The sequence below is a fragment of the Thunnus maccoyii genome, chromosome 11, assembly GCF_910596095.1.
Source record: "Thunnus maccoyii chromosome 11, fThuMac1.1, whole genome shotgun sequence".
NCBI classification, from domain to species: domain Eukaryota; kingdom Metazoa; phylum Chordata; class Actinopteri; order Scombriformes; family Scombridae; genus Thunnus; species Thunnus maccoyii.
Window position 1 is genome coordinate 12,419,954 of NC_056543.1, and position 27,670 is coordinate 12,447,623.

Genomic DNA, 27,670 nt, shown 5'->3' on the forward strand with positions numbered 1-27,670 from the left:
GACAATTTTTGAAATTGGTCCTGTATTGAGCGAGAGCACTTCAGCTGGTAGCCACGAACACGGGCTTCAATGTAATCCTTTGGGGCAATAGCACCCCGTCAATGTACTTGCACTAGAAGTGCTTATTTTTGCCACTGACAGGCTCAGACTGTTATCATAAGTCTCTGACAATATTATGGAAAGGACCATACAGAGAAATACAACTTTTTTCTTCACTTGATCCAGTCTTTTTGTTATTGTGTCTAACCAAGTCTCGCTCATAGAGAAGTGTCACTCTGAAATCCTGTGACAGTTGAGTTGTTGCAGGAGGGTGGAAACGTGAGTGAGAGTTGGAAAGAGTGACGGGCGGAGTTTGTTGTGTTGGAGTACAGAGTGTAGCTTAGACCTTCCGGCAACAACTCAACTCTCACGAGATTTCAGAGCGAGACTTGGTTAGTCACAATAACAAACAGACCGGACCAAGTGAAAAGTAATGAAAGAAAAATATTTTTCTGTATGGTCCTTTCCATAATGTCCCACTTATAATAACAATCTGAGCCTGTCAGTGGCAAAAACAAGCACTTTTAGTAGACCTTCACTATGGGGCGCTATTGCCCCAAAGGATTACATCGCAGCCTGTTTTGAGGCTGCTGGCTGCAGCGTTCTCGCTCAATACTGGACCAATTTCAAAAATTGTTGTCCCCATTAGTCACTTAGACACAAAACGACAGGAAAATATGGTCCAGGTTGAAAAATACCAAAGTTTCCCTTTAAGTTTTGAATGTTTGCTGTTTTCTCCATTTTTTCCGCTGCGTATTTCTTTAGCTGAGGTCTGGGAGGTAAAGTGAGAAGAGAAAAATATCAGTGCAGGGTGATGCAAGCAGCTGTCAGGAACTCAGAAGAAATTTCATCCCATTGCTGACAGAAATGGAAATGGAACATCACTGCAGTAACAAGGAACGCTTACATTTTGTACAGAAGTGTGATCTTGTGATTATTTCCTCTGTCAGAACACATTTTATAAATGTTAAATATGGTAAATATGATGACTATTAAAGTTTAGATTGGTTAAACCAGTGCCTCCTACATCCAGAGCTCAGTTCACTTTGTAGCCTCATGTTGTCTGTTTTCTTAACAACACTGTCAAAAATGTATTTCAATTTTTCCCCACACACGTTAAAGCTTTCCACTCCTGACTGAGGCACTGTTGTAGAAAAAAAATGACAAGATTACAAGAAAAGTGAAGGCCTTTCAAAGGTTAGTTTTAGGAAGACAACTCACAAAGGGTATTTAAAGAAGCATTATGTTCTAGTTAGGATAAGTGGCAAAATAATTATTTATTTCTTGACATTTCCTCTTATTATCAAGTCAAATGTGTAACTCTTCTTCTCAAAACACCCTCCAGGTGAACCCAAATGGTCGTAAAAATAGACAGATAACTCTAGCACCAGTTTCAAGAAGACATGAAACAACTGTCCCTGTATGGGAGGAGAAAGTCCTGGGATCATACGTAAAACAAAGTACAAAATAATGACTTACAATTAACTCCCAGCTGCTCTGTAGTTATGTGGTTTTACAGCATGCCTCAGGGTAGTGCATATGGACCCTTGAAATAACTAAAGCTGTAATTAAGGTTGAAACATTTTCTCTGTTGTTACCCAACCCCAGACATCAGGAATACCTCAGGTCTGACATGGACAAGAATATTAACTGCAGTGTTACAGAGCACATGCAGGGAAAATGAATAAGATACCAGTTTGTAAGAGAAATCTGATTTTTAAATGTTGTTCAGTAACGCCGCTCACCTCAGCAACCGGCAGTCCACACTGGTCTAGGACCTGTGCTGCAGACAGTAAATGTGCTCTTCTGCTGACACCTAAAGGACAAACTGGATTTTACAAAAATCACCCTTTATTCTTATCCTAAAAAAACATAAAGACAACAAAAAAGTAAATATTCAAATACTCTTTATTAAAAAATTACAATAATTCACAGTTCATTGGGAATTACAGCACACAATTAAATGTGATGAGCATTAATTAAAATGTATTGCTTTGGTTATACTAGTACCCATATGCAGAAAAATAATGTAAACCAAACAATGTGAGCCTTCTGAAAGTAGTTTTTGAAATGAATTACTTGATTGAAAAGTGAAATGCACACATTTTAAATTGTCTTCATGGTCAGATGACATGACACAAAATACAAAGCTAGATACAGAATATATATAATTTTGTCACCAGAAATAATAAAATATAAATTGCTGTGTAAATAAAGCTAAAAAAGGTTTAAAAATAGAGTGTCTATAAAATATTTATACATATACAGAGAATGTCATGAAAAACCTCTGTTAGTGCGGAAGTTTTCAGAATCTGCATAATTCATAGAGAAGTGACAGATAAATAAGTTATGGACAAAATACTTAGAGAATCCACTCAGTGACGAGGGCTGTGTTAACAGCACGGGGTGATTAGTCTGCCACGCTCCCTTAATTTTAAGCTTCTCAAATCTACAGGAGGCAAAGACATTACAGATCACCACAATAACTTCATATTGTACTCTTGGCCCTCCGTTTTTCACAGTGGTTTTTTTTTTTTGGAAGATTCTGTTTACAACTGCGCACATTATTAGTGTCATACTCTTCAAAGAATCGAGGAGAACATTCATATGACGTCAGCCGGAGTATTTGTCATGGTGAAAGACTGCTCTCGTCAAGAAAGAGATGCGTCATAAAATGAATGCAAGAAGTCAGCAACAACTGACCTCTATGGTCTGTGTTGACATGGTAGAAAATACAGCAAACACAATTCAGGATCACCATTGTTGATGTAGTGTTCCCAACATATACTTTGACTCCAATTAAATTTAAATAAAAAGGACTTGCCTTCATTTTATGTATTTTACAGTAAATTTGATTATGCAAAGTGTCTAGTGTCAGCAAAATACATTAAAGGTTTTGTCAAAAAAATACAGTGTATTTACTTAACAAACAGAAAGCGTGAGTCTTAATTTATGCATCGTAATGGACAGTATTGTGATGCACACACTGCTGTACTTGCAGCAACTGCCATTGAGATTAAAAATTCTCTCCTCTATCGGGAAGTTATCCAGTTGTGTTATCTGTAATATTGCACTTTTTAAGTAACCTGCACTCATAACTTTCTTGTGTCCAGTACCGCTACCTCCACCACCGCTCAATTATGTAGAAACGACCTCCCATTGGATTGCACTGCGTCTGGGAGAAAGGAACCATTTCTAAAACTGAGCTCAGGAAATGGAGAACAATGGCCTCATTCAATAACTTACAAAATCTTTAACAAGACATTCCAAAATACTTTGGAACAGTTTAACATCAGCTTTTAAAGTACTATATACAACTTGCTATAATTGGTGACGTGGATAAATGTGGAAATGCTTTATTTTCCAGGTCCTTTAATTTTATACTAATTTCCTGGGAGGTAAGTTGCAGGAATTTAATGGTTAATTTCTAGGACATTTTACAGAGAGGGTGGTGCAATTTTACAAATTATAAAAAAAACTTTAAAAAAAACTGTCAAGTTGGTTTAGCTGGTAAGTTTTCAATGTGCAGTTTTATGTGTCAAACTACATATTAGCATATTAGGTTGTTTCTTAAAGGCTCTATAACAAGCACAATTCCTGTATATCACCACATAATTCTTTCAAAGAAATATTCTAAGAATGAACTGTTACACAGCTGCTACTTTTAGGAAATTGTTGAAAAAATCTAATATGCAAATATTTTGTTTGACACACAAAACTACACACTGAAAACAAGTAAACAAACAAATATATTCTGTCAGTTTGTCAAGAGTTTCATTTAGAATTTTTGGAAACTGACAAATACGTATGAACCCAAACATTAATGCCTGGGTACTTATCAACTAAACCAAAGTTTTTAATTAAAATTTCTACCAAATCACATCACCCTCTCTGTAAAATGTTATAAAAACAATCGTTTAATACCTGCAATTTACCAGGGAATTAGTATAAAATCAAGAGACCTGTAAAATAAACCGTTACCAAAAATGTTTCATACATTTATTTGTTCAATAATTTCAATACTGTTTCAAAGTACCACTTACTTCATGAAGGACTCTTGAAAAAAAAATGAAACACCTGGGCAATCACTTCAAACATTTACTAAAGTGATTTCTTTCCCAGATTAGTCATAATTCTCCTTGGTCTCTTGCAGATACATGTCCTTGCAACATCAAGAAAAGGTTAAAAAGAGAAGAATTTAACTCAGATACACACTGGCTTACTGTACACTGGTATACGTACACTAGCCTTCATCTATGACCTCTAAAGACCAATGATGCGTATTTTCTACAAACGCCATTCCCTACTTTGAGGCACGTATAAAACCTGGGAACAGGATCATAACATTTCCAAGTCACCCATAAAAACAACACATTAAATTCTCCCACCAATGTAATAGGCTTTATCCACAGTGAGAGATAACATCTCCCACTCATTCATATTGGGTAATCATGTTGCAACAATACCAAAATTCTGACTAAAAACAGCAGCTGTGCATCACCTGAAGGGGTGGATTGCGAAACTGTTATACATAAAAGATCATTTCAACACAGCCAGCATATGAAAAGTCAGTGACAAGGCACATGTACGATATGCTTTTGTAAATACTCAAATCAGTAAATATCAAAAGCTCAGTGTTTCAATGCTCTTATGTGAAGGGGCACACAGACTGTGCTGCCATGTATCATTAGGGTTATACATCATAGCTCCATTCAAATGATAGCTTTGATGTTAACATTGAATCAAATGACTGCTTAGTACTTCTGACGCCACTGCAGCTTTCTGCCACTTTCAAATCATTGTTTTGACCTCATCAAACATATCCAAAGGCAGCCATACCCTGCACATTATCTCGTGTCTATTGTATGCTACCCACCTAGTGCAAAATAATGGAAAGGAGTTGGTGCACAAAACCAGGATAAAAATCCTAGTGAATATTGGAATAACACTAGACAGGTGGAGAAAAAGATACCACCAATGGGTTACTTATGTTATCCTATGACTGCTGGACAGTGGTGGACACCTTAATCATAGGAACTGGATAATCCAACAGTACGTCAAGGCTCTGATGCTGCTGCTGGAACCTAGTGCTCAAGAATTGCTCAATGCAGGTTTCAAAAACATTTGGTTCTAGTAACTCATCTGAATGGATAAGTATTGTAAACATTTCATAACAAGGTTTCATTAGGAATGTACTGCATTCATTTTTCCAAACTAGCTAAAATGTTATACACGCACCAAATAACCTTCAATGCACACTGGAAGATGTCTAGCTGTGTGAAACTAAAACCCAAACACGGACTGTGTTTAGGGTAAAGTTAATGCAAGTGTTGCTCATGTTTATGTTTAGTCGAATCCCAAATTCTAGCTTGCATCAAGAGGCTATTTAGAGAAATACACAGCTTTTAACATCCATTTGAACTCATGCAGGCATAGACGTTTCACTGGTGTTTTCAAGTGCTGTTACCTTGTTCTTGCTCAAACAGCAGCATGGCGAGCTGGGAGCGAGAACCGAGACCTTCTAAGTTGCTCTGAACGCATCTATGATAGATGTCTTCACTAAGCCGTGGATTGCAGGCTTGGTAGCGGTACTGCTGATGCAATGCCGGCTCTACTGCCCTGAATACATGCAGGCCAGAATACTTTACGAACATGTCGTAGATGTCGAGGGTCTCTAGAATCTCCTCATTCTCTTGGACATCCGCCGCCATTCGTGTGCGTGCTGCCATGTAGTCAGAGTTGTAAAAACAAGCTTCTTCAAATGACCTGCGGTCAAAAAGGCCGGCATCCTTGACCAGATCAATTGTGGCTGGACGCTGCTGGTTGTGATAAGCCACATCGGGGTTGTAGTCCTGGAAATGGATGGGAAAGAACACCTGCCAGTTGTTAATGGAGTTCATACGGCAGCGGTTCAAAAATTCTGAGTTGACATTTGTGTTGACGTTTGCCAGGAAGAACAGCGTGTCAACCGGGTGCTTCTTTGAGATAATGTCCATGAATTTGATCTGGGATGGTGTTTCGGTCTTAACACTTATCCATGGGATTTTCACAGTAGGGTATTTGCGTTCATAAGCATTTATCTGAGTCTTCACGCTGGCAAATATGTCATTCTGGTTAACTTGCTGTGCCTCCACTGGGTCATAAATAAACAATAATGTTAGGATGGAATTTTCATTCGTCTCAAAGGCATTTGAGGCAAAGACTTCGAGGAAATGGTCAACATAGCTCCGTTCCTGCAGGGTAAGAGGTATTATGATGTGAACCCGTGTAGCTTCAGTGACATAGGGCATTGGAATGATCTCTATCCGGCTCAAAGGTCGCACCAGGTGAACCCGCTTGGTGATGGAACGGCTGTGACCTTTCTGGTTAACCACCTCCAGCTGTAAGTCCAAGGTGTACTCCATGCCCCTGATGGGGTCAAAGCGCCTGTAGCCGTTAATCAGCTGCTGCTTCTTCAGATGTAACACAGGCTTGTACTTCTTGTTCAGCTCTCCCATGGCTATGTCAATCACATCAGCCACATCCATGCTGTCAATGCCGTGCAGCTCACACTTAGGAGAGCCATCGATGCATGAATAAATCTCCTTCTCAGTAAAGTACTCCCACTTCAGAACTTCAAACCGAGATTTTGGCTCAAAGGGCGGATTGATCCCCACTGGCCACTGGGCGCTTCGGTTGCCCTCAAAAGCAACCACACTCACATTCTTTATTTCTGCCTGTGAAAAACACAAGAAGTGTTGAGATCTAAATAACTGTAAACCCACACTGACAGTACTAGTAGCAGAAAACAGAAGTAAGCAGAAGGAAGCCAGGTTTTTATTTTTGGCTGAACCAAGGGTGATTTGTGACACTAGACAATCAGCTTACCTGCAGCTTAGCAATCTCATCGTAAGTCTTCTGGAGTTCAATCTCAGTGAAGTATCTGTGCAGCCGGTACATCTGCTCAGGGTCAGACACTGGATGGACAGTCAGGGCTTTCTTGAACTGCTCATTCTGTTCTTTACTTGGATCTGAGTTTTTTCCCAACTCATAGTGGTGGTAGTGAAGCCCCTGTGAAAAAACAGAGGGGTCTTGTCATGAGGAGTCTTAAATCCAGCATGACAGAAACATGACTAATGTTCTATCAAGCTTAGTTGTTATGCTGCGCTACTTCCATTCAAACGCTACACTTAACACGCTATCTTGGGCTCATTTCCACTGCAAACAGGGTGGTTTCAACCATAAATGCATAGTAAAGTGAATTCAGAGATTCATTTTGGTTAAAGTTTTGGTCACTTTCAGGAACAGAATCTGTTATGGGAACCCAAGGTTTTCAGAGATACTTTATCTTAGTTTTCAGATTAAAAAGGCGACAAAAGCCGTGAGTCAAGAACTTAAAGCTGAAACCTATAATACAAATGATCGACACTGGCACCAGAATCCCATTTAAAGACACAGTTACTTAAGCTGAAAACAAAGTAACCACCTAAGGAGCTTGAGTGATTAAAAAAAGTGAATCCAATCTGATCAAGCTATTAAAAGAACAAACAATGGAGACACTGCTTAACTGAGCTGTAAGGCTAAATGTTTGCTAACAGCTCACAGCATTTAGTGGTGAACTTATAGAAGCATTTTCTGCGGCTAATTGTTGTCAATTTTCTCTCTCTTTCTCTTCTCTCTTTTCTCTCACAGGAAAAACTGATGTGTGGCTCTGAGTTCAAGCTGTTTTCTTCATACCAGGCCTTTCAACTTTCCCCCCGCTTCTCTCCCTTATCTAGGGGGCTCTGCTGGAGCTCGTCTGGCTCAGGGTACTTTAGTTAGCCATGCAACTCACTCTCAACTGTGTAACAAACAAGATGGTTTCCTGCTGTGGTCATGACCAAGGAGGAGAAAATGAAAGCAGAAGACAACATCTACGGAATAAGTCAACTACAAAAAGTGGATATTGTGTAAAGTAAAGGCACATTTAGGTTCATTACCTTCAGGAAATGTATTTTAATGTGAACTGTCTTGAATGCAACAATGAGGCCGTCGCCTGAAAGGGCACTGGGACAGATCAGGGATAGAGCTTGTTTGACCTTAAATACTAATGACGTTTACAGGAGCATAGCATGTTGACCCACAGGGGATTTTCACACCATTGAACCTAAGCAAGGCAGAAGTCAGCTGTGCTCTGCTTGCCCGTTTACCTATTCCACATTGTTCCTGGAGCAGTAAAAGAAAAGACTGAAGGGTATTAGCAATCTACTCTGTAATATAAATACCACCTCATTGCTAGCATGGTAATTACAGTTTTATATAGCCGTCTGTCAGTTTTAAGTGCTGTCCCAGAGGCAAAGCATGATTTCTGCCGTGACATTTTTGTTTTCCTGCCCAGAATGAGAACCCCTGCTGTAACCTGTCACACACCTGTTCTGAATGACAGTCTTCCAACATTTTTTCTTTGTGGTGCCTCGTTCATTTTAACTATAACGGCCTCATTCTGTTCCCCTTAACAACAAACATTAAGAAACACACATTCAGAAATGTGTGTAATAAATGTATTATTAAAAGGTGTGATATGCTGGTATGGTGTTGAATAAGTAAACTGCAAGTTTAAAAAAGGACCTAAAACCTCTTAATAAATTGATTAATTTATTTTCCAGTTCCAGCTTCTTAAATGTGAATATTTTCTGGTTTCTTTATTCCTCTTTGATCTGAAAACTGAATATATTTGGGTTGTGCAATACTGGTACAAAATTGGGGCAAAACAAGACATTTAAGGTTGACATTTCTGGCATTTTATAGACCAAACAACTAATTGATTGATCGAAAAAATAATCAACAGATTAATTGATAATGAAAATAATCATAAATTGAAGATCTAGTTGAGTGATGTGATCATGTGCCCCTTCAAAGATACTCTCAACCTACCTCATATTCACTGACGCAGTTTGTGGTGGTGTAATCAATGATGCATCTTCCAAGCCACTCATCGGGCCTGGCGCTCAGGATGTCATTCCTACAGTTTTCCAGGAACGGCTGAAGTCGCAGGAGCAAAGTCCGTGACAGGAGATACCCGAAGCCTCCGTAGCAGTATTTCCCTTCCATCTCCCCACCTATGAACTCCTCAGGACTGCCCATGTAGAGCTCTCGATCCATACTCAGATGATCCACAAGTTCTTTGATCCTGTCAGCTTCTGTGTAGGCGTCATCTTGGACAAAGTAAAACCAGTCATATTCATTGATATAATGGTCGAAAATGTATTTGATGGTCTGAAACATGTTCCATATCAGTCTCTCGTCTCCATGAGAGACTACAAACATGCCGTGAGGGACTTTGCGGTTGCGCATGCCGGTGAAGAAGACCACTGTGTCCAGGTGATGGCTAATGGTGCGATTGACAGCTACGCCCAGGGTATTAATGCTGTTTTTGGATGTCAGGACCCCGACGAACAGACGCTCTCGCATACCCAATTCTGTGCTTATGTATTTAGCCCTGAAAAAGACATTAAACAGCTGCTGAATATATGCTCCTTTGAATACAAAATTACATCAAAAAACTAGAAGATAAACGGCCAAAAAATGCTGAACAATTCTCCATGTTGTTGTCCCACCAAAATAAGTTATTTTGTTTATATTAATTTTGTGTTCAGTTTATTTATTGACCATGAAATCACTTGGAATTTGAGCTGAGATGATTAGTCTATGAATATGAATTTAATCAATTGCCAAAAAATTTTAACCATTTTCTGACATTTTAATGGACTAAACAATTACTCAGTAAGTGGATGAAATAATCAGCAGATTAGTCAGTGATGAAAATAATTGTTAGTTGCAGACCTAATTGGAATTATAATGACTAAAATTGTTTATAGAGGCCAGACTTTATACAGAAATTTTGAATCCAGTCCAATACTGAGATCAAATCTTTGGTTCGGTCCACCTGATTTCATAGATAAAAAAGTATTTACTTATAAAAAACATACACAAAGACTTCCGAGAAAAACCACAAGTTCTCTGGAAAAGTAAACATGCAAGAACTTGCAATGTGATTCATCACTGCTACCATGTCCCGATTTTTAATTCCAATTGTGCTATACTTGGCATCAGTTGTGCTTCTTATTGCGCAAACCACTGCATGGGACAGGTTTCCTATGAAACCTGGATGCTTGAATGTTTGACCTCAGTGTAACTCTTCCTCAGAAAAAACTAAGACTTTCCCAGAAGTGCAACCACTTTAGGCGTGAAGGCTAATATTTCTACAAGGTCACAATCCAAGAAATCTTGGAAATGTTTGCCTCCTTCAGCATGGAGGACAAAACATAGGGATGCACTGATGTGACTTTTTCAGTCCCGATGCTAATACCGATACCTGGGCTTTGGGTCTCGGCCAACACCGAGTACTGATCCGATACTACTGTTTTATTAATAAGCTGTAAGCCTCGCTGTGTGGAAGAGACTGGGGTCATTCTTTTATGAGTAAGGCAACATCAAGCTTGACTTAAACATTGCTTTCCTAGCTTTGTTAAACAAAATGCAACAAATAAATACATAGATACACATTTACTGAATTGTTTATTATTAAAATAATGGTATCTGATAACAGATCGGCCTATTGTCACTGATACCGGATCCAGCTATTTGAGTCAGTATCAGACTGATATCTGATATCGGTATCGGTACAAGTATCGGTGCATCTCTAAACATCACAGCTCCACCGCAGTTAATGTTAGTTGGCAAGCAGCAGAGGAAGTGGGGCTGTAAACTTTACAATTTATCAACCTTTCTGCAGCAATTTGATAAAGCCTCTAAAACAACAATGAGGAAACACAACTTTGGAGTTATATTTATGGCGTTTTGTTCGTTATGCTGAGAGTTTAAAATATCATACCCACATGGCAACTAGTGACACCTGTACATAATGCATTATGAGGACTAACAATTGATTTAGGTCATTATTTACAAGGGATGAGCTAACTTATAGCGGCCTGCTGCACTGTAGCACTCTGTGCACTAATGTGGCATCACAACAAATATAAGCCATTTATTGACAGCCATAAAGGATGCATTCATCTGTGAATGGGCACTAAAAGCTTACCTGAAAACTTTCTTAGGGGCACTCTGCTGGACTTGTTTATATGGGAGTATTTTTGGTTCAAAATCCTCTTCGGACTCCACGTCGTTGACAGTGGAGATGGAGTTGGGCTTTCGGGCTCCTTTAAGCTGTCCATCCTGACCCGAAGTCACATCCTCAACTTTCTTACCGTCTAGTTCACACGCTTCCTCCGTCCAGTTTACACTCAATAAACTCAACGTGAACCCTAAAGAAATGCCGATTATCACCGGGCCGACCGACCGCAGCACAGAAATAAACGCCGAAAATCTCATCTTGCGCGTCGGCTCCTGTCTGTGAGAGTACCGGGTCGCTTCGAAGGCCTCCGGTCCGCGGCGGGTCAACTGTGCATCAAGTCTGAGGGAGAAGCAGACGTATCCACATCCAACTTGAGGGAAAGATGTAGCTTCTTCCTTAAAAATTCACGCAGTCTTGTTACGTGTCAGTATAGCCGCTACCTGGCTCCTCCCCGGCCAGACGCGTCAGACGTCAGAGGCGGGACTAGTTCTAGACTGTGGCTCTCTGCACGCAGGCTGCGCGGGGCGGAGGGATACACAACAAGACCCGCTGAGTGAACTGGAGCACAACCAAAGTCCTAATTTACTCAAGTACTGTATTTAAGAACAATTTTTAAGTACTTGTACTTTACTTGAGTATTACACATTACTACATTTCAGAGGGAAATATTGTACTTTCTACTCCACTACATTTATTTGACAGCTTTAGTTACTTTTCAGATGAAGATTTGACACAATGGATAATATAACAAACTTTTAAAATACAACACATTGTTAAGATGAAATCAGTGGTTTCCAAACTTTTTGGCTTTTGATGTCTTACAAAAAACAGTGTGTAGTCAGGGTCATATTTCAGACGTCTGTGAGTTGTTAACAGCTCCACCAAATAGTGATTTTCCCCTTTAAACTTCTCACATGGTTTAATTTCAATAAATGTTCAAATGATCCAATATTTCACCAAAAAGCAAAGATTAGAGAAAAAGTCCTAAAGCTGAAAAAAGATTTGTGTATCAGAACTGTTTTTTCTTATTTCCTCTCCCATTAATCATCTTATGACCTCAGATTTATCTTGTGACCCTTTAGGGGGAACCACTGGACTAAACTAGCTAAATGTATATAAAGTAGTTCAAACTAGCTCCACCATCAGCAGATACAACAGTAACATGCTGCTTACACACTGATGCTTCAGTATTAATAATATATCAGTCAGAGGGACAAAAACAGTACTTTTACTTTAATACTTTAAGTACATTCTGCTGCCAATACTTGTACTTTTACTTAGATTGGACTTTTCATGCAGGACTTTTACTTGTAATGGAGTATTTTCACATTGCTGTATTGGTATTTTTACTTAAGTAAAGGATCTGAGTACTTATTCCACCACTGGTCCCCTCTGTCCCTCTGTAACATCTTTATACACAGTCTATGGTCTGCATCAGGTAATGTTTATATTTGTTGTCATATGTGCTGAAGTAGTAATGTTTTCAGCAGAGGCGGAATAAATATTCAGATCTTTTACCAAATTAAAGGAGCAATATTGAAATTTAAAAATACTCCAGACAGGCTTTCAAAAAGTACAATATTACCACAAAAATGCACTTAATCATCAAAAATAAATGCACTCATATGCATGAGTACAGAATAACCCCTGTTATATTATTACATGTTATATTATTGGATTGATATTACTGATGTGGGTAGAGCAGCAAGGATTAGTTGATTAATCTGTTAGTTGCCAACTATTACATTAATCGCCAGCCATTTAATTTAAAAGCACTCAGCCAACCTGTGTGATTGAACTGCACAGAGGTGACAGAGTCCACTTCAAAGCCCAGAACCCAAGAGGAGATTAATGAAGCAGCTGTTAAAACAGAGAACAATGAAGTCTGTACAAGATCTGTTCTAAATGAGCTTCTGGCTTTCACTGAACTGTGGGAACAGCATGGTGGATAACTGTGCAAGCTGTTTCAGTACATTTCACATAAATCACATATATTATGCATTTTCATACTGTTATTTAATGTTTTCAGATCTGCATTCCATTTCAGCGGACTGTATGAACTAGAGCTGAAACGATTAGTCAATTGACAGAAAATAAATCGGCAACTATTTTGATAATCGATTAATCATTTTGAGTCATTTTTCAAGAAAGAAAGTCCAAATTCACTGTTTCCAGCTTCTCAAATGTGAATATTTTCTGATTTCTTTATTCTTCTATGACATTAAACTGTATATCTTTGGGTTGTGGACAAAATAAGACATATGAAGACATCACCTTGGGCTTTGGGAAACAGCAATCGACATTTTTCACAGTTTTCCATCATTTTATGGACCAAACAACTAATCGATTAAAATAATCAATGGACATTTCGATAATGAAAATAATGGTTAATTGCAACCCTATTTAGGCTTTAATTGTAAAGAGCACTTTAATGTTGTAAGCAGGACCCTTGGTGAGACACCGGCAATCGATCTTTTCACTGTTTTTATATTTTTATTATAATACAATTATAATAATTTTATGATTCTTTATTATTTTAAATGTACCTGTATACACTGACCTTCTGTTCTGTGTCATATCATCAACATCATCTTTTAGGTAGTATTTTTACATGCACTGGTCCCTGTTGAGACTTTTTCTGGTTGTAATCATATCAGGATGTGATACAGAACATAACCCAGGTATTAATATCTCTGTATGGTTATAACATTATCCAGGTTACTGATGATCTGTGCAGGAGTGTTGGTGACTCATCCACATCACAGACAGTCTCCGTCATCTCTGTATTAAGCTGCAGGTATTGTCTGCACAAAAATAACAGATGAAGTCGTCAGCACTCATAAATATAGCGTATATCACTTTTTTAATGATGCACAGCAGCAAAAAAACAGATACGTTTTAGCCTTAGGCTTTCCTCAGCATTACACTCTACACACTACAGCAGTACAAGACTTTCACTTTTTGATCCAATATTAATTTTAACTGCCTTTTTTCTCATTATGCAACTCACATGGCAAACTTTGTGTCTGCATTAAGACTAAGAAAGCAACTTATGTTTTACAGCTGAATACCTCTGCATTAAGAAAATATAACGTGCAAGCTAGATTTTTCATATGCTGTTGGGCAATTTAATTCACAGCAAAGCATTCCTCTGAAATGTAGTGGCGGATAAGAATAAAGTAAGCAATACAAAATGGACAAGTGCCTTAAAATTGTACTTAAGGACAGTATCTGAGTAACTGTGCTTCGTTACCACTAGTTTGTAGTTTGGTTTTGGTTTTGTTTGTTCAAATTTTTCTTGTTTATTAAACTGAATTTAAATATAATACATAACCATCAGCAAATGCAAACCTTCACACATCTGAAAATAATGACATAGAACACGATAAACTGTTGAAACCTATAAAACCATCAAATCTGTCAATGAAACACTTGAACTCTCTTCAATTTCAATCTCAGTTTGCTTTATTGTATTTGCATTATGTGTAGACACATACTGTATGTGTTGCCAAAGTATACTGTATGCGTTAAGATAGTGGATAAAAATTTGTATTGTATAATTAAATATAAAGGCAAGAATTATGAACAGTAAACATTTGAAAAATCATCTTCTGTTGTGTTCATAAAGTGTATATCTCGTTTGATTGTACTCATAAATTTGTATGATTTCAGATGTATAAATGATTTATTATTTAGTATCTTTTTTTTCTCCGGCCATTTCTTTTGCTTTCACTAACAGTCAGTCAAGCTTCCTGCTTGTACTGTAAAATAGAAGAATGATGATTTTTGCTTGTGAATGTTTTTAATATTACCTTACTATCACACATTTTTACAACCTTAATTTACCTTACATTGTTATCCATTCCACATTTTCAGGATTTATCCGGACTTTGAAATAAGTACAACAGTGCACTGACATGCTGTAATCACATCTCTCAAGAGCATCATTATTAACAATCCACAAGAAAAGTCTCACCACAGTTCTCTCTCTCTGCAGCTGCTCCTGGTGCATTTTAGTGATGATCAGCTCAGCTCTCAGCTCATCCGCCCGGCTCTTGTTGTTGCTGCCGTACTCTGGCCTCTGTGCTCCTCACCCAGATGTCAGGTGCAGTCTGCTCAGTGGATCCCTCAAACTCACTGGCCCTGATCTCACCCATCTCACTGAGACATCCATCCTCCCCCTGTCTGAACCTCTGACCCACACAGGCCGAGCCGCATCAGCAGCAGAATCACAGAACTCCTCAATGTCCAGTTTCAGGTCTCCAGGTTTGGTACATTTGCAGGTTTGGTCTGTTTTCATAGTCCTGGGAAAATGAATAGAAAAAAAGGGATTGGCATGTTGAAATAGCATTAAAAGCCTGAGATGATTCAATATGATCATATCCCTTTAAAGGCTTATCTGATTATTTAAAATCTAATTGAATTTTCCTCACTTCATATCATGAGGCCCCTGTCTTTGATGTGTACTGTAACTAAAATATATGAACATCAAAAGCCTGTGAAGATTCTCAGTCATCCAGGTCATGGTATGGTAGAAGTCAAGGGCAGCTGGTCCTTTTTTTTTAGATTCTTGAAGATGTTTTTCCTCTTATTCAAAAGGCTTCTGCAGTTCTGAAGCTTCTATGTTTTTCAATCAGTAAAAAACAGACAAAGCAAATCTCTGTCCTCTTGTGCCCTCTGGTGGAAACTGAAATGCTCACTTTAATTCATCAAGATTTTGTATCATCAGAGGGTTTATTCAGATTGCTGAGCCATGATCAAGGTTCAAGACAAGTCATGACTTGCAGTAATTAACATTTGATTACATGCAATTCATAATTTGGAACCATTTTTTAAAAATGTTTATATTTAAGACTCTTGAGTTGATTTTTACTAATTACTAATTACATCCACTGTGATTCAGTATTGAAAAACAGTTCAAATAAAAGAGTCCATTGTGGGTGAATAATTCTTACTGTAAACTAACATTTCATTACAAACCAACAATGACACCAAACCACTTTCTTATAATTAACTGGCAACTTCTTATTGGTGAGGACTATAAGATATACTGGAATGTAAATAGCTCATTTTCCAAGACAGTTTTTAGGTATTTATCTAAAATCATGGACACCACTGACATCTAATCACCATAATTGTTCATTACGTGTTTACTTTGATGCATATTAAGATGCAGATCAAATATGTGTGCTGTAAACATTTATTTATTATTAAAATAAAATATTTAGAGGAGTGTTCAGCCTTGACAGAGGTATGTTCTCTCTTAGTGCTTTCTAGTATTACTTGGTTATATCTTGTATCATAATTCAGACATGATAGGCCAGAAAATCTGACTTTTGTTTGTTTGTTTGTTTGTTTTAAGACTCTGAAGTATTGTTTGAAAATGTATGTGCTATATTCTGGATATGGTGTACATTGATTTGTAAGGGGATAGTTGTATGCACAACAGACTAATAATAGTCACATGGTGCATACAGTGAGGTATGTACATGCATAGAGATATACACATATTTGTCTAGCAGCTACATACAGTTGTTTACAACAGTTTGTACATGTTTACTGCACAATTTGAATATAAACTTAATACGATTAGTATGTATGCCTATATATGATCAGTCTGTGTATTGGTATTAGATGGTTATTGCACAGGGAATTCATTCAATCCTTCATTTATTGATTGTACTGCACATGTATCCTGAGATTATTTCATGTTCTTGAAAACAGAAAGTCATATTCAGTTTCACATGACAATTGTTTTCTTTAAATTTTTAGCTAAAAAAGCTTTTAGCTAATAGCTAAAATAAATAAAATAAAATTAACTGAAACAATACTTTCTTAATGCAGAGATATTCCACTGTAAAACACATCTTGCTTTACTAATTTTAACATAATGTGCACTGCAAGTTGTATAATGGAGAATATTAGATATTAAGATCATAAAAACATGGTCAGGACATTGATAAGTGAAAGTCAGATACTGATAGTGCCTGCACTTCAGTACAGAAGTGGCGGACTGTCTGGGATGCTGAGGAGTAAAAGACATTTCTACACAAACGATCAGACACCTGAATAAAATGTTCATGAGTCATAAAGAGATATAAATAACCTGGGTGTATTATACGTCATATCCTGTACGGGGTCATCTGTGTGGTTTATTAAGGATCTAAATATATAAATGGTTTATGGTACAATGGATATGTTTAGTTGGCCAAGTATGTTTATGCATACAAGGAATTTGACCCCGGTTTAGTGGCTCTCAGTGTACTCACACAAAATAACAACACAACAATCTTCAGAAATATACACAAGGAATGACTATGTACAAGTGGAACCATTTCTGTGAACTGTAAACAGGATACAAATAATGCAAAGAAGTGAAGAGTGCTGAGACAAATATTAAATGGCGAACAAAAGAAATTACTTTATATAAATATGATAGGTGGTTATGTACAGTATATACAGCCTCTTCAGATATACAGTAATGAGTACATGTACTTATTATTTAATTTTTTATTTTTATGCATCTATTTTTGTTTATTGTCAATGTAGCCTTGCTGCATCTGCTACTATGTTTTATTGTTGTTGTTTTTTGAGGACTGCATAATCAGTCTTTTAAGTTGCTTTTGAAAACTCACTTTTATCATAAGGCTTTCTTATAATCTTCTTTTATTGATTTATTTTATTACATACAGTCATTTATTTTATATTTGTTTTAATGATATATATGTATGTATCTGGCATTGTATTCTATCTTTTGTTCATTTTATCTCTGTCTTGTAAAGCACTTTGTAATTGCTTGTTTTTATTATTATTATTATTATTATTATTATTATTATTATTATTATTATTATTATTATTATTATTATTACTGTAGTTTTCTAAATTAAGTTTTTTAAAAAAGCAAAAAAAAAGAAAAGCTGGCAGTGAACGTCTCTGGTAGGAAGCTGGTGTGTCCCACAATTCTCTCGAGCCTGTGAACGCACCAGTTTAGGTGTCCTTGTAGCTGCCTGCAGAGAAACAGTAACTGTCAGCAGCAGCGCAGCTGTCCTTCACTGCTGGAGTTATTGCTCTCATGCTAAGTTTCAGCGTGTCAGAGACCGGACACAGTTTTAATGCTGCTTTAGGATTTATCGCGTCTGTTGTGTCTGTTCGGTGTTTTTAAACGCAGCCAGTGTAACAGCCGGGATGGACTGTCGTGTGTTGTCCGTTCAGAGTCATGTTGTCAGGGGTTACGTCGGGAACAAGTCGGCAACATTCCCGCTGCAGGTAACAACTAACGTTAACCCAAATCTTTAAGATTCAGGTGGCTGTATTGTTGGTGTTAAACGTCTCTGCTCAGGCACCAAGAAAGAAAAACAGTTAAAGAGGACAGATATGAAAATGACGACTTCCTGATTCCTATAAAAGGAGTCTTAAATGTGCAAATGTGAACCTTCCCGTTTCTGCTGAAACATCAGAGGCCGTTTACTGATTTTTTTTTTTTTTTTTTTTTTAAGAATTTATCTACCTAGCTTACAATAACTGTAAAATAAATGCTAAATATCCTTGAAAACAAATGTGCTGTAATATAATAATTCTGAGTTTCACCATGATTTAGAGGTAGGCTGCCTGTTATTTACACCAATTATTAACAAAGTACAGAACAGCTACAGGTAGGAAGCTGTGCAAACCAATTTTAAAAGTTTTATCCATATTAATTCAACAGAGGAGGGTGGAATTTTAAAAGACAGTTTTTCAACTCTGTCTTATAACAACAGTCAGGAGCCCAGATGAACATTGAAACTGTTTTTTTCTTGCTGTAATCTCTCTTCCTGTTCATGCTGACCGTTAGAAGATCCTATCATAATGCATTTACAATATAAGTGATGGGGGTCAAAATCCACAGTCCTCCTTCTGTGCAAAAAAATGTATTTAAAAGTTTATCTGAAGCTAATATAAAGTTTCAGCTTTCCAAATTAGTCAGATCAGTCCCTCTTTTTGTTACTATACTTCCATTGCAGCTCAACAGGGAAACACTGTCCAAGGAAACACAAAGAGGAAGTTTTATGCAAAAAAGGCTGTAAATGTGGCAGATATCCAAAATCTTGAACCTATCCTTTAAGTCATGCTCTACAGGATAGTAGATTGTGCCTGTGTGAAAAGAAGGAAACATCAAAACAACCATACCAATGTTTGTACATATACCGACATAAGTATTAGAAATATCCTTTTATATCGGTGCTGGAAATATTAGAAAGCACACAGTAGTTTTTAAGTATTTTGAGTGTTGCTTCCTGCTCTTGACAGAGAAAGTTTTTTGTACCATTTCTGTATGAATCAAACTTTCAACAAGTTTCAATTTGTAAATGCATTTTAGTGAGCACCATGCCTATTTCTTGCCAAAACATGTTCGCTGTATCAATCATACAGAGACAACAATACAAGCTGACAAGAGGATCTCTTTTGAAGTCATTATGTCAAACAAGTTTCATGTCTCTGCAGGTTGATATTCATTCAGTCCCCAGAAATCGCTGAAGAAGGCATCAAGATCCTTATAACAGTATTGAAATATACAATATTTGTGGTTTACAGCTCAAACAGTAATCCACCACGCTGTTCCCGCAGTTTAGTGAAAGTCAGAAGCTTGTTTACAAAAGACTTCATTGTTCTCTGTTTTGACAGCTGCTTCATTAATCTCTTCTCAGGTTCTGGGCTTTGAAGTGGACTCTATCAACTCTGTGCAGTTCTCCAATCACACAGGTTAGCTGAGTGCTTTTAAATGGCCTGCATGAGAAAATTGAGTGATCACAAAAAAAAAATCCACTTTCTTAATAATGTAACTTTCTATCTTTTTTATCGATCAGATATGAGGATATTTTTTATTTACTGATGTGTTACATGGATGTAGCATCATACAGTAGTTTAAAGGTACACTGTGGAACTTTTGACCACTAGTGGCGCTGTGGAGCAACGTTTTTACCAGCTAGTCATCGTTTTGTTCGTATCTTGCACTTAACCAACACATGCACACAAGGACACATGAAAAGACGACTTCATGTTTGTTATAAAGCTGCAGCAATTGGATGATAAATTGATTAGATGATCCATAGAAAATTAATTGGCAATTATTTCATTCTTAAGCACAAAAATCCCCAAAAGTTTCTCAGCTCAGAGATTTTTACTATTGGTCAGACAAAACAAGACATCTGACGACATCACTTTGAACTCTGGGAAATAATAACATTTTTTCATTTTTCACAATTTTCTCACATTTTAAAGACAAAGCGATCAATCAGTTAATCAAGAAAATAATCGTTAGTTGCAGCCCTGGTTTGTTCGGCTTAAAGGAGAGACACAACATGGTTGAGCGTGAAACAGTGAATGCAAACAAAACTGTATTTGCTTACAGGAAGACTCCACTGTGTACCTTTTTTAATTAGGAGGCTTAGGTGTGGGGGCAAATATGTGATGTATAGGACATCATGTACTGAGTTAATCACTGTCTTGTGCTTTTTGTACTTTGACTTGCTACTGTGGAGACCTTGATGAACCCTGTATGCATGGTTTATAAGACTCATGTGATCAGTCAGCCTACAGGAGGGACTCTAGTACTATGTTTAACTCAAAAAGTTAATGTTTTCTAACAACCTTTATCTCTGATCAGTTTATCTTCCCTCCGTTAGCTCCAAATGTATGGTGATTTCATTTAAATTTAATCTGTGGGATTTTAAGGTTGATGCACAGTCAAAAGTTTTTGCCTCTTTACCCAAAAAATCTGCTATTAGAACAGTTTAAAAGTTGCTAATTTAATGAATGTAAATTTGATTATAACAATCATCTGATGTTGCCGGAACAAATTCAGTTCGCAGCTTTTTCCTTTTTAAGTAAATCGATTCAGTGTGATGATCAGTTCTCCATTAAATAAGTCATGTATGTGCAGTATTTATAATAGAACTGCAACAATTAGTTGATGAATCGATTAGTCGATCGTCAGAGAATTCATCGTCAGCTATTTTGATAATCAATTGTCATTTTTTAAGCAAATATTAAAAATAAGCTGGTTTCAGCTTCTCAGATGTGATGTTTTAATGCTTTTCTTTGTTATACATGACAGTAAACTGAATATATTTGGGTTTAAGACTGTTGAATTAAACAAAATAAGACATTTAAAGACGTCACCTTTGACTTGGAAATTATAACAATCATTTTCACTATTTTCATACAACAATTAATCAGTTAATTAAGAAAATAATCGGCAGATTAATCAATAATGAAAATAAGTGTTAGTTGCAGCTCTAACGTATTGTAGCAATAGTTTAAGTCTTTAGTAAGTGTCAAGGAATATAAAGGATTTTGTGCTGTTCAATTTTAAAACATTATAATGACAGTAAATTAAAAATAATCCTGCATAATGTGATATCATCTAAAGCTGTAATTAAACACATTTTAATACTTTTAAAGCGAGACAAATGTTAATTCTGCTGAACAGAGGCCGCTGTGGCCACAAGAAGCATTTAAAGGATGATGGATTCTCTTTAGTCATTTGCTTTAAAGAAACCACCATTACTTGGCCTGACTGAGAGCGAGTGAAATGGCACCATAAGCAGAAAATAAAGTCAGGAAACTGACTCAGTAATGTCAGTTACACTGTAATATCTAAAATTTGCTAACATTAGCAAACAGTAGCCACCATATGCTGCTGGTCATACCAGACCAAGTAATGCTTTAAACAGCAAAATCCCTGCATGTATTGAAATGAGCAGCAGTGTGTTTTATTGCTGATGAAGTTAGCTTTTGAAAGAGAAGAAGGCAATATTTCTTCTTTCAACACAGCCTCGCTTTCAGGCACCGCATTTAGATAACTGAACAGAGCGGTTCAGCAGAGGCCATGAAACAGATTTAGAATGACATTTAACGTACAGCCTTCAGTAACATTATCAGTGCACTATTAAGATTAGCTTACACTGTATAGAATAAGTGAGTACGGTAGTCTGGACCTGAAATGCAGCACCACCCTTGTTTCCCAGAATGTCTCGTGTTTCTGATGATTCATTTGTTCGTTGAACCAAGCAGTTCAAAATGCAAAGAGGTCACAGGAGGAAAAATTGTAACATTTAGATAGGATGAAGTCATTTCTGTTGCAAAATCCTGGTGATCACAGAGAGTATAAAGGTTGATGTCAATTGTTTTATATATCATCATCCCACAGATAACCTTTATTATAGTTCTTTTGTAATGTGGGGCAGTAATAATGTTAATGTTATTTGTTAAATTGAAACTTGTTGGCCCGAAGCACCTGCAGAGAGGATAGGAATATAATCTGGGTTCATGCGCCAAAGTATGTGAAGAATGTGTTTTCACCACAGGGGCAGGAGACATTTGCACAGCAACCACTTACATCAATATAAACATTCGGTCCTGTGAGAGAGGAAAGTGGTCGGTCTTGAGCATTTGGACTAAATTACACAACTGCGTGGGGTGTAATCCCACATCTAGTTTATACTAGTGTTTGTAAAAAAAAAAACGTTAATACTCAGAAGTTTAGTTTTTCAGTGGAGGCATAAGTACACTTCCCCCTCCAGAGAGCTTTCTGTTAAGTCCTCGCTGCAGGAGGTGCACTCGCTGGCACTGAGTCAGGTTTGGGCTCCGTGTGAACGCTGTGCTCCTGTATGGATGTAGTTTGTTTGTGAGTGTCCATTCTGTGTCCAATCATTAGCAGTCAGAAGAGCTTTCGGGGGGTTTATTCTAGGTTAATGGTGAAGGGGGGACAAAGGAAGGGGGAAGCTGACAGCCAGGATACAGGCATCCCATTCAGTCTGTTTGGAGGCCCCGTTTGGCCCCTGACAGCACACGGAGGAGGGGGACCTCAGCGGAGGGAGTGAGGGAATGAGAAGACAGAGCGCAGAGAAGAAAAACACTTGCATGTCTACTCTTTAGTTTTATACACAGCATGATTTATACAACATTACAGTGTTTTTCTTGGTTTATGTTTCACAAACATCTTGATTTTTTGTTTCTCAAATTCAGAAAATGTCTTAACACGTCTGGAATTTTAAATGTCCGCTCTTCTCATTGACACCACACCCTATCAAATGACTCAGATTTCATTTTTATTAAAAATGATTTGGTTTTGCCAGCTTTGATCTTCTTTATTTGTGTTTTTGAATAAATCCAAGCAGCATTAAGAACTTGAAGATGTCCTGTCTGCCATTTTCTCTTTTGTATCTCAGGCTACGCCCATTGGAAGGGGCAAGTACTGACGGCAGAGGAGCTGAATGTGCTATATGAGGGTATCAAACTCAATAAGGTGAACCACTATGACTACATCCTCACAGGTGAGTCTGAGGAGTGTATCCATGTAGACTAGGTTAAAGAAATAGGAAGCTTAAAAAACAGCGGCATGGCTTATGAACACTTTATGGCCACTTAGTTTTAACAGCAGCCTCAATAGACAAGAATTCAATGCATTTACAATCTACTGCTGTATTTTAAGGGGTGCAGGTTTCTACCAAAAGTTATTGTTATGCTGATCCAAAATGTCTACTTGCATTTCTTTGACTGACTGTCTGTTTGCTTTGGGCTGCTAAAGACAGATGTGAATTGGTTTGGTCATCATCGCATGAAAAATCTGAGCTTACAAGCGTCACGTTTCTCGTTTTTTTTACATAATTTTGACAGTTTGGTTAACGTTAGCATGCATGTGTGGTTTATTCATGTCAACTTATGGGAAAAAAGCATCAAATGCAATAATGTACAGTAAATTCGTAATAATAATAATAAGCAATTGTAATAATAAAGTCAGATGTTTCTGTTTTACTTTGCTGATTTCATTTTCCTCATCAGGCTACAGCAGGGACACGTCCTTCCTGGAGATGGTGGTTGATATTATTCAGGAGCTGAAGAAGGCCAATCCCAGCCTGGTATATGGTAGGTGTAAGATTAGTTGTTTCAATTATAAATGTGAACTATGAAACTTTATTGAATGTAACTTTTAAGTCCAAACAAAGCTTAAATTTCTGTGTTCTTTTCCACAGTTTGCGATCCTGTTATGGGAGACCACGGTGCTATGGTACAGTAAATTCCTCTACATATATTGTTATCCTACATTATACACCTGTTGAGTGCTAATTTTGGACTCGTGATGCACACCGTTCAAAAAGTTAACTTTCAAAGTGCTATATGAATTCGAACTTTCTACAATATTCAGTCTATAAAATGAATTAGCCTATGTTAAAGGAATTTTCATTCATTTGTTTTCATCATTTTGTAAAAGTAATTGTAAAGTGGTGACAAAAACATGCTTTTGGATAAGAAAATCTTGTGTCTGCTGCCTGCTACAGTACGTCCCAGAGAAGCTGCTGCCAGTCTACAGGGACAAAGTAGTGCCTTTGGCCGACATCCTCACCCCGAACCAGTTTGAAGCAGAGTGAGTGCACTTCTAGTCATCATTAAAGAAAAGAAATAGTAAATGGAGTATAGTAATAGTAAAAAGCAAACAGACCAGCCTGATAAAGAGAATGAAGGAAAGGGGTTAATTTGGTATCTAATAGGAAGAGACATAACAGACATCTGCAGGCAAATACTGTGATATAAGGTGTTAACAAATAATAAATGTTTGTACAGGATACAAGTGAGGGAAAGTGTGAGTTTAATGTTAATTGTCATGGATGCATCTGTAACTTCTGCCCTTTTTTCCGTAGGCTATTAACTGGGAGGAAAATCAACACAGAGTCAGACGCTTTTGAGGTGAGTTCAGCACTTCTCATCCTGCCTTATTTGGATTTAGTTTGTGACACCAAGCGGTACAAAAGCTTGAGTAAACGGGACCCCGTCTACTCTCCAGGTGATGGACTTGCTTCATAAAATGGGTCCAGAGACCGTGGTCCTCACTAGTACAGACCTGCCCTCGAAACATGGGGACCAGTTCCTGTTGGCCCTTGGGAGCCAAAAAACAGGTAAAGCACAACCAACTTTCTCCAGAAAAGCGTCTCCTCACTGCTGTTTAGAAGACATTTTGGGATTCAACTCTTTTTTTTTTTTGGATTTGTCTGCATTTCATGCCAGTTTTTGGTTAAACAGGATAAAAGTACAGCATTGTAATGAGTGGGAGATGGGATGTTCTTCTGTTTTCAACCTTACTTTGTGTCTTAGCCTAATAACATGTATACGGTCATTTACATAAAAAATGATTTTTAACTATTGTGCCTTTTAATTTCAATATCACTGCCTTGTCTGTCCTGACTGTAGTGAAACCAGATGGGACCAACACCAGTCAGAGAATCTGCATGGACATCCCCAAAGTCGATGCTGTATTTGTGGGTACAGGAGACCTGTTTGCTGCCATGTTGCTAGCCTGGACTCACCATCACCCCAAAGACCTGAAGGTCAGAAACACATAATCAGTAAGCTGAGGAAATCTAATGATGCCAGCTGTATGTAATCAAGTCTTCTTTTTGTTTTTCACAGGCTGCCTGTGAAAAGACTGTTTCAGTCATGCACCATGTCATTAAGAGGACCATCACTTATGCTAACGGTAGGGTGTGCGTGTTTGTTTATTGTCTTCTGTTTGTGGTTTTTTTTTATTTAATGGTGAAGGAACAGTGTTTGCTCCCTTCTGCTGTTAGTACTGTATTTACACAATCAATAGTAATATGTGAACCAGTGATATACCTTATGTAATGGCCACCAACATTATATAAAAAAGTGATTGTCAAGAAAGACATCTCAGTTGATTACTTTACTCTACTTAGTCATCTCACAGATTTTCTATCGTTAGGTATTGAGTAAAAGTAATTTACACGTAGAAGGAGGCAAACAAGTAATGACGTAACTGTTTCTTATATAGCTACATATTAACAGCCACAACAGTCACATGGACCAGAATTACCCTTTGACTGCAAGGTTGACCAGTAAGCCAAAGTTCAAAATCGTGTTTTTTTCTTTCAACGGTTCACCTTCTCTTCTTTTTTTTTCTTTCAGAGGCGGCTGGCCCCGGGAAAAGGCCTAGCCCTGCACAACTGGAGCTGAGGATGGTTCAGAGCAAAGCTGACATTGAGAATCCTGCCATCGTAGTAGAAGCTAAGGTCTTACAAAAGTCTTAAGACTGAAGACATTTTCGTGAACATTCACATCTCGCTGGTACAAATCAGCTTTAAATCTGGGCGATACATGTAGGATCTTCACATCAAAGACTGTCACGTGTCTCTGCCTTATACAGTAGAATCTCTGAGGGTGTACCACTGTGTTTTTCATGAGGAAAAAATTTGATTTGTTGTATGTACATTCTGCACACTGGAATCACTGCCATATGTGTCTGTACTATGGCCTGTGTAGACATCATCTGCCCTAGAATCAAAACAAAAAAGAACATTAGACAACGATGTTTAGGTTTAAAGGTAGTGTACTTGAGTGATAAGTGTACTTGAATCTTCTTTATCATGCTGAAAATTATTTCTTGGTATAAAACAACTCATCTCGGTTAAGAATAGGAAATAAACAAAACCAAACGATGCATGCATGATCATGCCTCTACTTATTATGGCTATAATAGTAGGTTAAATGTACTTAAAGTGTGTTTCTCACAAGGCATTATAAGCACATCATTGTTTGCAATATAATCAAAACATGATGCGTTAGGTACATAATGCAAAAACAAAGGGGTTAACAGCTTCTGGTGAAACTATATGTAATAATTGTAATAATAATAACAATGATGTCAGAGTATTTCATTGCACTGTGAATTTTCTGAAATGATAATTATAAAAAGGTATGAATGCATGCAATGTGCTTATAATGAACTTGGGTGTTACCACATTTATACATTCAGAATGGATTATAAGTGCTGAGATATGTAACGTATAACATTGTAAAAAATGTCAAACATCATATGCAATTAGTATGTGGTCTATACGTCTAGTTTCATTACCCCAATTTATTTCATTTTGTTTTGTTTTAGACAAATTGTAACTTTATTGATTATCGTGATTATAGTTGATGTCTGAAATGGTTCTTTTAAACAATTTTCTGGAAATGTTTTTCACCTTCTTTTTTAATTATGCAATGTGTTCTTGAACTAGCAGATGTGTAACATGTTAACATCTCAAATTGAGGTATTTGCACAGATAATCTTTACTATACACTATTTACTAATGATATTTTTTTTTTTTTTCATTTTTGACTGTTGTCATATCTCAAACAAAAAAGAGTCGGTATGAGAGACCACGCTGTTTAAATAGCCTTAACGCAGTTAGGAAGAAAAACATTGGTTGTGAATGTTTTGATGTACCAATGTAATAGTCGATCCTCACACATAATGTTAGAAAGTCAAGTGCCAAACTTCGAGCTGCTGCTCTGATATAGAGCAATATGAGAACAGAAATAATAAATTATTAATCTTTTACTGAAAACTGCTTTGATTTTTAATTTAATTAATGTTTTTTCTTTGCAAGCTTTCTTAGATGAGTCTCCCAAGGGTGCAATATTTCTTTTGCTTTTAGGTCTATTAAGTCTGGGTAAAGGAGCATACTAGAGCTTAACCTTGTGTAACATGATGTTTACATG

The 27,670-nt window shown here is 37.2% G+C and overlaps 2 protein-coding genes across 3 annotated transcripts; one reads left to right on the top strand and one right to left on the bottom strand.

Annotated features, from left to right (window-relative positions):
- Positions 1-1,929: 1,929 nt before the first annotated feature.
- On the bottom strand, positions 1,930-11,593 carry chpfa (chondroitin polymerizing factor a). 2 transcript variants are annotated; one of them, XM_042426898.1, is made up of 4 exons: positions 11,099-11,593; positions 8,932-9,496; positions 6,907-7,089; positions 1,930-6,755 (listed from the first exon to the last, which is right to left on the bottom strand). In XM_042426898.1, exons 1-4 carry the CDS (start codon positions 11,386-11,388, stop codon positions 5,493-5,495), a joined length of 2,301 nt encoding a protein of 766 aa, XP_042282832.1. In that variant the 5' UTR covers positions 11,389-11,593; the 3' UTR covers positions 1,930-5,492. The 2 variants fall into 2 exon arrangements, with proteins under 2 accessions (XP_042282832.1, XP_042282833.1); XM_042426899.1 differs by having other exon boundaries at positions 8,932-9,212; positions 11,099-11,319.
- A 6,516-nt stretch (positions 11,594-18,109) lies between these two features.
- Positions 18,110-27,516, top strand: LOC121907630 (pyridoxal kinase-like). Its single transcript, XM_042427297.1, has 11 exons — positions 18,110-18,397; positions 19,816-19,870; positions 23,341-23,445; positions 23,954-24,037; positions 24,145-24,179; positions 24,451-24,536; positions 24,811-24,856; positions 24,954-25,065; positions 25,358-25,494; positions 25,577-25,643; positions 26,090-27,516. Exons 1-11 carry the CDS (start codon positions 18,317-18,319, stop codon positions 26,209-26,211), a joined length of 930 nt encoding a protein of 309 aa, XP_042283231.1. The 5' UTR covers positions 18,110-18,316; the 3' UTR covers positions 26,212-27,516.
- The last annotated feature ends 154 nt before the right edge of the window (positions 27,517-27,670 follow it).